The 12,897-nt window shown below is 40.2% G+C and overlaps 1 protein-coding gene across 3 annotated transcripts in view; it reads right to left on the reverse strand.

Annotated features, from left to right (window-relative positions):
- Nucleotides 1–12,897, reverse strand: part of GRK4 (G protein-coupled receptor kinase 4) — a 51,695-nt gene that overhangs the window by 28,928 nt on the left and 9,870 nt on the right. For 2 of the 3 annotated variants that reach the window (XM_084797810.1, XM_084797809.1), the window contains exons 6-8: nt 5,799–5,891; nt 3,410–3,473; nt 286–426 (exon numbers count right to left, since the gene is read on the reverse strand). In XM_084797810.1, coding sequence (XP_084653936.1) covers nt 286–426; nt 3,410–3,473; nt 5,799–5,891 — 298 coding nt within the window. The remainder of the gene's footprint in view (nt 1–285; nt 427–3,409; nt 3,474–5,798; nt 5,892–12,897) is intronic. The other variant, XM_084797811.1, reaches the window with a different exon arrangement.

Raw genomic sequence — 12,897 nt, forward strand, 5'->3', positions numbered from 1 at the left:
ATCTACCCTGAACATTGGAGGCTCCATCCCATGACCTGGGGGTCCCATACTGAACAAAGGGAGAAAACAAGCTTACATCAACATTCATACATCTGTTTCCTGCCTGCAGGTGCAATGTGGCCTGTCACTGCATACTCTAGAGATCATCCTGTGTGATGTAACAGACTGTATCCTTTATAAACTGTGAGCCAAAATAAACACTTACTACTTAAGTTGCTTTGGACCCACATTTTACCACAGCAACAAGAAAAGTAACTGATACTATGACTAAAATAAGATACTTACTACAAACCTACTGTGTAATTTTTCTAAGATTCGTTTTTCATTCAGAGCCATAGTTTCACCTTTCCTCTTCTTTATTCTTTTTTTTTCTAGTTTTTTGCAGGCATACATTTTTCCTGTAGATCGTACTTGACAGGCACAAACCTAGTTCAAGGGGGAAAAAGGTTTACATATACCTAGCCTTTTTAGGGCATATGAAATCAACTGTTTTCTCTATGATAATCTTTCCTGGTAAAGTCTGGACACAGCATGTGATAAGCCAACGCCATTTGGTATTAAAAACAAAGTTTTCAGCCAGATCTCCCTCTGACTCCCAGTTTCTTGTCAACAGTAGCTGCTGGGGAGTGAAGTGAATGAAACAGTGTGCTTTATCAAGATGCAAATGGAACCTTTTTTTATGTGCTCACGCTGAGTCTACTTAAGTATGTCCTGATAGGTCTTTAGATTCTTATAAAAGCGAAAAACAAAACAAAACAAAAACAAAAACAAAAACAAACCAAACAAACAAACAAAAAATCAGAACATAAAATTTGAACAATCCTGAATTTTTTTTTAACTGAAAAGTTCAAGTCTAGGTACAATGGGTCCATGTATTCAGGAGGCTAAAGCAGGGTCCTCTCCTGCCATAGATGAAGTCACGATGTCGACCAAGATCACACAACTGAAAATGGCAAGCAAGACTTGACTTGGGGCTTACACAGCTCTTCAGTACTGTGCTACCTTTGGAAGCAGTCTTGCACCCAAGTGCTTTCTGCTGCACTTGCCTTAGGAAGCTGGAGACTGACTTTATACACTTAAAACATAAGCTAGAGAATTCTTGGTGGCAAAATAAGTAAATGCTGTTTGCCCTCTAAGCTCATGGGGATGGGCAGGTGTTAATGCTAGGAACTGGGCTAAAGGGGAACTGCCACTGTCCCGACTGGCTTAGTAAGGAGCCTCTGATGGACACTCAGAGTAGAAGCAGAGTGCACATTGTCCTCTGGGCCTTGACTTAGCGCCTACCATAACCACAAAAAGTTTGCAAAGAGCTATCATAGTTAATTTATACATCTAATCATGTTTGAAAAACCAAGTAAATGTATCCAAATATACTCTATCTATATCAAGTCTTTCACAGTGATTAAAGTACTAATGTGATCCTACTGAACCAACCTTAAATCACAGAATTTAATTTCTTATAAACATGTGACCTAGCTCCCTACAACTTTTCCCCTGTTCTTTGGTAAAATCTAAAGCTTTACACCTGGATATCAAGAATAACAGCGAGGAATGACCCCTTAAAGGCCAACCTCTAAGTTACGCACGTCCCCAGCTGTGCCAGGGGTACACCTCCAAAAGGAAGTGACATAGTTCTGGCTCACATTCTTCACCTCAATATGCAAATGGCCGACAGCTCAGCGGAGGATAGTAACTCTGAAGTTGGCTTCCTAAATTACTTTTGAGGCAATGCTGGTAGATTCTGCTTTTGTTCTAAAGTAGAATTCAAGAGCCTGTATGCTTTACATCATACCTGGGAGATGCAACCTGCTTCTGAGTTTAAAAAGTGTGAGTTCCCAATGGCTTGCTTGTCTCATGTGGACTTGGAAATCATAGGCTAAATGTGATCACTCTAGATAATTAATGGGGCAATCAACATCTCTTTAAATTATCACAACAGAACTGCGTGCTGTTCTCATCTTGCTGCTACAAGTGATCTCGATCCAGAACAGCCATCATATTTAAACCCCCCCCCTCATTAATCTGTGTGAAGCTTCCCTAGGATTTTCTAAATTTACACATTTTTTATTTTGTTTTGTTTTCTGGTTTTCTAGACAGGGTTTCTCTGTGTAGCCTTGGCTGTCTTGAACTCACTTTGTAGACCAGGCTGGCCTCAAACTCACAGCAATCCCTCTACCTCTGCCTCCCTGAGTGCTGGGATTACAGGTGTGTGCCATCATACCTGGCTAAATTCACACTTTTTAAATACTTTCTTGGGCTGGAGAGATGTTCAGGTCCCAGCAACCACACAGTGGCTCACAACCATCTAGAATGAGATCTGGTGCCCTCTTCTGGCCTGAAAGTGTACATGCAGGCAGAGCACTGTCTAAGTAATAAATAAATAAATCTCTCTGCCCCCTGCCCTGTCCCCAGACAGGGTCTCTCTATGCAGCCTTGGCTGTCCTGGACTTGCTTTGTAGACCAGGCTGGCTTCGAACACAGCAACCCACCTGCCTCTGCCTCCCAACTGCTAGGACTAAAGGCGTTCGCCACCACGCCCAGCTTAAATAAATCTTAATAAAATAAAATACTTTGTTAAAGGTGTTGGAAATCATCCTCAAAGCCTTGCACATGTGAGGCTAGAGCTATCCTGTGTTCTAGATCCCTAGATCTGGACACTTTGTCTTTCTCAGAGTCTCAGTATGCAGTCAATCAATCCAGGCTTGTCTAGAATTTGCCATCTTCCTTTCCTAACTCAGCTTCCCAATTACAGGCAATAGGAGTGCTTGAACCCAGAAGTATAATGCTAATTTGGATAAGCTAGTGAGACTTCATCTCTTTAAAAGTAATTCATATTCTATACAACAAATTTTAGAGCTAGTCCTAAATAAAATTTTCAGAAAAATTTCAATCTCAACAAACTGCCTAACTTGAACACCAAACATGAAAAAAATAGCTTCTGTCAGAATGGAAAGTGGAAAGTGAAGTAAAAAAGATAAGAGATTTGTTGTTGTTGGGGTTTTTGTTTTTGTTTTGTTGTTGTTTTAAAGCTGAAACAACTACCAAGAAGAGACTTGATACCCTATGAGCATATACAGGAGGAGGAGGTCCCCTTCAGTCACAGTCATAGGGGAGGGGAGTAAAGAGAAAATGGGAGGGAGGGAGGAATGGGAGGATACAAGGGATGAGATAGCAATTGAGATGTGATATGAATAAATTAATAAAATATATAAAACAAAACAAAAGCTTAAAGCAAAGTACCTTTTGCTCAAACATCCACCTTCATTTCAAGTTGCCTGAAACTATTCTCAAAATGCACAATAAGGAGTTTCATGTATTGGCAAACTGACACATTACATGATCTCATGTGTGTGTGTGACCAGGTAGCTCTCTAACAGGATTACTGCCATAACTGGCACAGGTTACTCACCTCTCCGAATCCACCTTTTCCTAGAACTCTGTAATGCCTGAATGTGTTCTTTGTTACTGGCAGCCTAAACAATTAAAAAAAAAGTTTCAGATCTCACATTGCACTTTTTAAAATTTTTATTTATTTATATTTTTATGTGTATTTGGGTTTTGCCTGCATGTATGTCTGTATGAGGGTGTTGGATCCCCTGTAACAGGAGTTAAGAACAGCCATGAGCAGTGAGGTGCGTGCTAGGAATTGAACTTGGGTCCTCTGGAAGAGCAGTCAGAGCTCTTAACCACGGAGCCATCTCTCCTGGCCTGCATCGTTATTTTAAAATAGAAAAGCCTACCTAGAGCTGGGGTTAGTTCTATCTACTGGCCCATGTGCCCGAGACAAAGGCATCTATGCTCAGGACTCACAGCTCTCAACTATTTACTCAGAAAAGCAAGCACATCTAAAATGTATTAAAGACACTAACACAAGACACAGAACAGCTCAATTTCCTCTCTGAGATAAGTATGCAAGCAGCCCATTCTAGGAAATATGTATATTTACAGCTCATGGAATGATTTTTTTTTTTAAGATTTATTATTTATTGTGTATACAGTGTTGTCTGCTTGTAGGCCAGAAGAGGGCATCAGGTTACATTATAGATGGTTATGACCCACCATGTGGTTGCTGGGGATTGAACTCAGGACCTTTGGAAGAGCAGGTGGTGCTCTTAACCACTGAGCCATCTCTCCAGCCCGGAATGATTTTTTTTCATGGAACAATCTTTGACATAATTTCCAACCTGTCAAAAGGTTGCTGAGGAAAACTACACAAAAATAGCACACTTTCCTTTAAGTAAAGTACTTCAAAACGTAACCTCCCAAGAAAAGAAGTGTGTGTGTGTGTGTGTGTGTGTGTGTGTGTGTGTGTGTGTGTGTGTGTGTGTGTTAAGCATGGTGGTGCATACTTTAATCCCAGTACTCAGAGGAGGTAGAGCAAGCAGATCTCGGTTTAAGGCCAGCCTGGTCTACAGAGTAAGTTCCAGACCAACCAGACTACATAATGAAATCTCATCTCAAAAAAGGGGTGGTGGTGGTGGAGGGGAAAGAAGTACATCAACTATTATTTAAACAATCAATGATCATTTTAGAAATGGTAATAATGATAGTCCTAATAGCAGCTGATGCTTTTGTGGCACTCCTTTTAGAGTCAAGCAACATAGAGTACTGTGGTGGTTTGAATGAAAACAGCCCCCATGGGCTCATAGGAAGTGACACTATTGGGAGATATGACCTTGCTGGAGTAGGTGTGGTCTTGGTGGAGAAGGTGTGTCACTGGAGGTGGGCTTTGGGGTTTCAAACGCCCAATCCAGGCCCAGTATCACCCTGTCTTTCTACTGCCTGACAATCCAGATGCAGGATTCTCAGCTACCCTCCGGCACCATGTCTGCCTACACACTGCCATGCTTCCTACAAAGGTAAGTACTAAACCTCAGAATTTTAAGAAAGCCACAATTAAATGGTTTCCTTTATAAAGTTGCTATGGGCCGGGCGTGGTGGCGCACGCCTTTAATCCCAGCACTCGGGAGGCAGAGGCAGGCGGATTGCTGTGAGTTCGAGGCCAGCCTGGTCTACAAAGTGAGTCCAGGATGGCCAAGGCTACACAAAGAAACCCTGTCTCGAAAAACCAAAAAAAAAAAAAAAAAAAAAAAAGTTGCTATGGTTGTGGTGTCTCTTCACAGTAATAGAAACCTTAAGAATGGCATGTAAGTATCTCCATACAGAAAAAGGATCTATGCTTCATAGTGGTTAAGTCACTTGCCTGATGCCACACAGCTAGCAAGAATTTGAACAGAGGGGGGCTGGAGAGATGGCTCAGCAGGTAAGAGCACTGTCTGCTTTTTCAGACCACATGTTGGCTCACAACCATTTATACCCTTAACTCTCTTCTGGCATGCAAGTGTACATGCAGATAGAGTACGCATATACATAAAATAAATAAAATCCTTAAAAAAAGAATTTGAACAGAGGCTTTAAAAGCCAAAATATGTTTTATTTTCTAACCATGCACCATGAAAGTTAGCTACCATTTTAAAGAGAAAGAACAGGGTCCACTGAAACAGAAGAAATTATATATTCTACCTATTAAAGATTTCTATGTAAAATAATATATACAACTCAAGATTTCCAGTAGTATTGTGACAGGTAGAAAACATCAAATAAATCCCAGCAGAGGCAGGTGGATCGCTGTGAGTTCAAGGCCAGCCTGGTCTACAAAGCGAGTCCAGGACAGTCAAGGCTACACAGAGAAACCCTGTCTCGAAAAAGAAAAAAAAAAAGAAAAAGAAAAAAAAAACATCAAATAGTATATATTATGAGAAGTTACTAATTTTATTTAGTATTAAATTAAAACCTACCTTTCTAGCCATTTCCATTGTAAAAATCGGCAAAAGAATGGACTGTCTTGGTATTCCTCAAATGGTGTTTCACTCAAATAGTCATAGACAATTCTAGAAAAGATTTTATGCAATTATATAGACATATCATGTAAGAATATGACAGCTGTGTGATAGTTAAGAAGCATTCACTGAGAAAGTTGACCTTTATATACAATTCAGTATACAGAATTTGCCATTATAGAAGTCCATAGATTCTGGTGTTACAGAATGTTAAAGAAATGGAATCCCTTTACTCTCTGAAAGTCAGAAGTTCCTTTTATGTATACAGACATAAGAGAAATAATAACTCAAGAAAAACACATCAGTAATGGGGCTAGGAAAATGGTTCAGTCAGTAGAGTGCCTTCTGTATAGACATAAGGACCTAAGTTTGGAACCTCAGAACCCACCTAAGCAGCTAGGGTTGGTAGTGTATACCTGAAATGCCAGCACTGGGAGGCAGAAGCAAGAGGATCAGGAATATCTTTGACTACATAGATCAAGGTTAATGTAGGCTACCAGAGAACATTTCTCAAAAGCTAGTTGTTGCGGCCTCAGCTCGGGAGTGTGTGTAGGCGAGTGAAGACCAAAAGATACCAAGGGGTTTTCTGACCAGCCAGTCTAGCCAAAACAGCCAGGTTCATAATCAGGGAGAGGCCTTGTCTCAAAAAAATTACATGGAACACAACTGAAGCAAACACTCAGTGTTGACCTTTGGCATACACACATACAAACCCCTACATATAACACACACACACACACACCAGGAATAGTTTAAAAAGCATTCAAGATGTGTGTGTGTGCGCGCACATGAGTGTTTATTTCATAAAAGTCAACTTTTTACCAATAAAACTAGTGTTTAAATGCACAGTAATAGTTCTACAGTAGGAAATGATGTGTTACACCTACCATACCTAATAAATTATTTTATGCTACTTATGTGTCTGTGTATACGTATCATGTGTGTGCATATGTATGTGGTTCACTGATGTGCCACCAAACTCTTGGAATACACATGTCTTCATCGTCTAATGCTGGGGTTATAGGAACAAGTAGTCATATTGGGCTTTTATGAGTATAGGGAAGTTGAACTCAGGTCTTCTTACTTTAAGAACAAATGCTCTTACCCACTGAGCTATCTCCCTACACTACATATTTCTTGGAGAAATTGTATGAAATTAGCCCTGTCTCTTTGATCTCATTTATAATTCTATTACAGGAATAATGAAACTCTTCCTTGGGGGTCTGGGGATATGGTTCAGTGGTAATGTGTTTACATAATGTGTGACAGTCTGAGCTCAATTCCTAATACCACAAAAAAATAAAACAAGGGCAGGTACACTACTTTTAAGAGAACGGGGCAGTCAGAGGGTGAGTCACAAGCTATTCATATCACTTCCTTTGGGGTAGGATGATCTGAAGGCTTCTGAAGAAGGTGGGGTATGGATCAAAGTATTATAAAAGTTACCCAGATATGGCAAATGGGAAGTACTCAAGCATAGACAACATCCAGATGGAAAAATACTTTGGTTTGTTTATGGAATTGGTAGTAGAAACTGAAAAGGTTTTGTAAATTCTTCCACTAATTTTACTGAGTTTTAGATTCTGAGCCACTCCTATGATTTGCTTTACTTTATTCTTCTAAAAAAAAAAAAAGTAATTCATATGTTGTTTTGGTTTGGTTTTGTAGACAGGGTTTCTCTATTACACAGAGCCCTGGCTGTCCTGGACTCTCTTTGTAAACCAGGCTGGCTTTGAACTCAGGATCTGCCTGCCTCTGCCTCCCCAGGGCTGGGATTAAAGGCGTGTGCCACGATGCCCACTTTTGTTTTGGTTTAAGTAATTTATTCAGATTACATCTCAATTGTTGTCCCCTCACTTCTATCTTCCCGTTCTTCCCTCCCTCCCTCTTTCATCCCATTCCCCTCCTCTAGGTCTGTGATAGAAGGGGACCTCCTCCCCCACCATATGGTCACAGCCTATCAGGTCTCATCCTGGTAGCCTGCTTACTCTTCCTGAGTGCCACCAGGTCTCCCACCAAGGGAAGTGGTCAAATAGGGGGCACCAGAGTTCGTGTCAGAGTCAGTCCCTGCTCTCCACACAACTGTGGAGAATGTGCTGTCCATTGGCTAGATCTGGATAGGGGGTCTAGGTTTACTGCATGTATTGTCCTTGGTTGGTACAGTAGTTTGAGCAGATCCCACCCCGACCCCCATCCCCGTCCAGATCTGCCAGCCTTAATGGTCTTCTTGTAGGTTTCTAGGACCCTCTGGATCCCTCTATTTCCCCATTCTCCTTTACATCTGTCACCTGGAGTTCCAATAGGAAGTCCTAGTATCTCTTCCAATCTCCTGTTAACTGAAGACTTTCAGGGGACATCTCTGTTGGGCTAGTGTCCAACTATAAGTGAGTATATACCATGTGTATCTTTCTGGGTCTGGGTTAACTCACTCAGGATGATCATTTCTAGTTGCATCCATTTGCCTGCAAATTTCAGGATTTCCTTGTTTTTAATAACCGAGTAGTATTCTATAGTGTATATGTACCACCGTTTCTTTATCCATTCTTCAATTGAGGGATATCTAGGTTGTTTCCAGGTTCTGGCTATTATGAATAAGCCTGTTATGAACATAGTTGATCATATGTTCTTATTGTGTTGTGGACCATCTTTTGGGTATATTCCAAGGAGTGGAAGAGCTGGGTCTTGTGGTAGCCCTATTCCCAGTTTTCTGAGAAAGTGCTAGATTGATTTCCAAAATGGGTTTACAAGTTTGCACTTCCCCCCAGCATTGAAGGAGTGTTCCCCTTTCTCCACAACCTCTCCAGCATATGCTGTCACTTGAGTTTTTTTATCTTAGCCATTCTAATGGGTGTAAGATGGAATCTCAGAGTTGTTTTGATTTGCATTTCTCTGATGACTAAGGACACTAAACATTTCTTTTCTTTCTTTCTTTCTTTCTTTTTAATGACTTGAGTGCAGACTTCTACCAGGCTTTTAAAATTTTTTTATTTATTACATATACACACCAGAAGAGGGCACCAGATCTCATTATAGATGGTTGTGAGCCAACCGTGCTTGCTGGGAATGAACTCACGATTTCTGAAAGAGCAGGCAGTGCTCTTAAATCTCTGAGCCATCTCTCCAGCCTAAGCATTTCTTTATTTTTCAGCCACTTGCTATTCCTCTGTTGAGAATACTGTTTAATTCTGAGCCCCATTTCTTAATTGGGTTATTTGGTTTGGTGGTGTTTAATTTCTTGAGCTCTTTATATATTTTGGATATTAGACTTTGTCATATGTAGGGTTGGTGAAGATCTTTTCCCAGTCTGTAGGCTGTTGCTTTGTTCTGTTGACAGTGTCTTCTGCCTTACAGAAGCTTCTCAGCCTCATGAGGTCCCATTTATTAATTGTTGACCTTAGAGCCTGGGCTAATGGAGTTCTGTTCAGGAAGTTGTCTCCTATGCCAATGAGTTCCAGGCTCTTCCTCACAGAGATTTAGTGTCTATGGTTTTATGTTGAGGTATTTAATCCACTTGGACTTGAGTTTTGTGCATGGTGATAAATATGGATTTACTTGCGTTTTTCTACATGTAGGCATCCAGTTAGACCAGCACCATTTGTTGAAGATGCTATCCTTTTTCCATTGAATAGAGTTGGCTTCTTTGTAAAAACTCAAGTGTCCATATGTGTGTCGATTTATTTCTCGGTCTTCGATTAGATTCCATTGGTCATCAGTCTATTGCTATGCCAGTACCATGCTGTTTTAATTACTGTTGCTCTACACTACAGTTTGAGATCAGGTATGGAGATTCCTCTGGAAGATCTTTTATTGTACAGGATTGTTTTAGCTATTCTGGGTTTTTTGTTTTTCCATATGAAATTGAGAATTGATTTTTCAATGTCTTTTAAATTTTGTGTAGGTATTTTGATAAGGATTGCATTGAATCTGTAAATTGCTTTTGGTAAGATGGCCATTTTTAATATGTTAATTCTCCCAACCCACGAACAAGGGAGAGCGTTCCACCTTCTGATGTCATTTTTAATCTCCTTCTTCAGAGATTTCAAGTTTTTTTTTTTAAAAACAAGTCTTTCACTTGTTTGGTTAGAGTTACTCCTAGCTTATTTATATTGCTTGTGGCTATCGTGAAGAGTGTAGTTTCCCTAATTTCTCAGAATGACTGCAATTTGTATACAGGAAGGCTACTGACTTTTTTGAGTTAATTCTGTATCTAGCCACTTTGCTGAAAGTGTTTATCAGCTAGAGTTCTCTGGTGGAATTTTGGGGGTCACTTATGTATACTATCATATCATCTACAAATAGCGATAATTTGACTTCATCCTTTCCCATTTAGATCTCCTTCATCTCCTTTTGTCGTCTTATTGCTCTAGCTAGAACTTCAAGAACTATATTGAAGAGATATAGAGAAAGTGGGCAGCCTTGTCTGGTCCCTGATTTTAGAGGAATTTCCTTGATTTTCTCTCCATTTAATTTGATGTTAGCTATTGGCTTACTGTATATAGCCTTTATGTTTAGGTATGTATCTTGTATCCCTGATCTCTCCAAAACTTTAAACATGAATGGTATTGGATTTTGTCAAATGCTTTTTTGGCATCAAAGGAGATGATCATGTCGTTTTTTCTTTCAGTTTGTTTATATGGTGGATTACATTGATGGATTTCCGTATATTAAACCATCCCTGCATGCCTGGAATGAAGCCTACTTGGTCATAGTGAATGATATTATTGATGTGTTCTTGGATTTGGTTTGCGAGTATTTTATTGAGTATTTTTGCATCAATGTTCAAAAGAGAAACTGGTCTGAAATTCTCTTTCTTTGTTGTGTGTTTGTGAGGTTTACATATCAAAGTGACTATGGCCTCATAGAATGAGTTTGGTCATGTTCCATCCATTTCTATTTTGTGGAGTAGCTTGAAGATATCGGTATTAGCTCTTCTTTGAAGGTCTGGTAGAATTCTGCGCTGAAACCATCTGGCCCTGGGCTTCCCCCTCCCCTTTTGGTTGTGAGACTTTTAATGACTGCTTCTATTTCTGTAGGAGAAATAGGACTATTTAATTTGTTTATCTGATCTTGCTTCAACTTTATTTCCAGCTGTCTACTCCTCTTGGGTGTTTCTGCTTCTTTTTTCCCTAGGGCTTCCAGATGTATCATTAAGTTGCCTATATGAGATGTTTCCAATTTCTTTATGAAGGCACTTAGTGCTATGAATTTTCCCTTAGCACTGCTTTCCATGTGTCCCATAAATTTGGGTATGTTGGTCCTTCATTTTCATTGAATTTTAGGAAGTCCTTAATTTCTTTATTTCTTCCCTGACCCAGTTGTCATTGAGTAGAGAGTTGTGTAGTTTCCATGTGTATGTAGGCTTTTTGTTATTTCTGTTGTGGTTAAAGTCCAGCTTTAGCCCATGGTGATCTGATAGGATACAAGGTATTATTTCAATCTTCTAGTATCTATTGAGGCTTGCTTTGTGACCTACTATATGAGCAGTTTTGGAGAAGGTTCCATGAGGTGCTGAGAAGGTATAATCTTTTGTGTTTGGGTGAAATTGTTTTATTTTTGAGACAAGTTTTCTCTCTGTAGCCCTGGCTGTCCTAGAACTCACTCTGTAGACCAGGCTGGCCTCAAACTCAGAGATCGGCCTGCCTCTGCCTCTCTGAGGGCTAGGATCAAAGGCGTGGGCCACCAGTACCCTGCCTCCTATGTTTTATTTTTTTATTTTTTAAAAAGATGTATTTACTTATTTATTATGTATACATATACACTTGCAGGCCAGAAGAGGGCATCCGATCACATTATAGATGGTTGTGAGGCACCATGTGGTTGCTGGGAATTGAACTCAGGGCTTCCAGAAGAGCAGCCAATGCTCTTAACCTCTGAGCCATCTCTTTAGCCCGCCTCCTATGTTCTTGATAACAAAGATCCCTATGAGTACTGTGGCCTTCACAAGAGTGTACACTGGTTAATATGTACCTAGCACTAAGACATGGTGTGTTTTTCTGAAACTTCCTTCAAGAGAAAACAGGAGGGTTCCCAGCCACAGCAGATACAATATCATTATTTTTCTCAAAGGTAGTGTGGAATGACTGAGTGATGGTGGCACTCACCTTTACCAATCCCAGCACTTGGGAGGCAGAGGCAGGTGGAGCTCTGTGAAGAGACAAACCCAAAGGAAGAATGAGGAGAAAGAAGGAAGGAGAAAGGAGAAAAAAGGAAGGAAAAAGAGAGCAGAAAAGGAGAAGGACACCTGCAGATCACTGCAGCCATGTGCACATATCCACACACTAACATAAATAAATATTTTATTAATTTTTTATTTTTGAAATATAATTACATCATTTCTCCTTTTTCTTTCCTCCCCTACCCCAAACAGATCTTCCCATATAGCCCTCCTTGCTCTTTTTCAAATATATATATATATAAAACACATAAGTACATTCTGTTCAGTCTATGTGATATAACTTGTATGTATATTTTCAGGGCTGACCACTTGGTACTGGATAACCAATTGATATGTTCTTCGACAGGAAAGACTATCTCTCCTACTCTCAGCATTCCTTAATTGTCTGTAGTTCTTAGTATAGGATTAAAGCTTTGTGACTGTCTTCTGTCCACACTAGCATGTCTATTGTTGTTGTCCTTGTTCATAAATATTTTAAAAAGAAGTTCAATTCACTAGAACACCAGGAATAACAATGAAATGTCACTTAAATATTCTCAGAGCTCAAGACAAGCTTTTCCACATTTCTCTGGGCCTTAGTTTCCTTTCTGTGAGAACAGTGACTATCCACACAGCCACAAAACAACACCTCCTTATCAGCAGATTACCTGGAAACCACTTTCTTCCCATGTTCATAAGGAAGCCGGAATTTAGTCAAAGAACTTCCCTCTAGGGAGGGAAAAAACTTCCCTATAAGGAACAGGGGCTGTCCCTGACACTGACTCTGCTGTCAGGGTTTTGATCACTTCCCCTTGGTGGGACTGCCTTGCCAGGCCACAGGGGAAGAGGACAAGCTCAGTCCTGATGGGACTTGATGATCTGGGGTGAGCGGGTAGGGGTGTT

The sequence above is a fragment of the Acomys minous genome (assembly GCF_964271855.1).
Source record: "Acomys minous genome assembly, chromosome: 10".
Classification (NCBI taxonomy): domain Eukaryota; kingdom Metazoa; phylum Chordata; class Mammalia; order Rodentia; family Muridae; genus Acomys; species Acomys minous.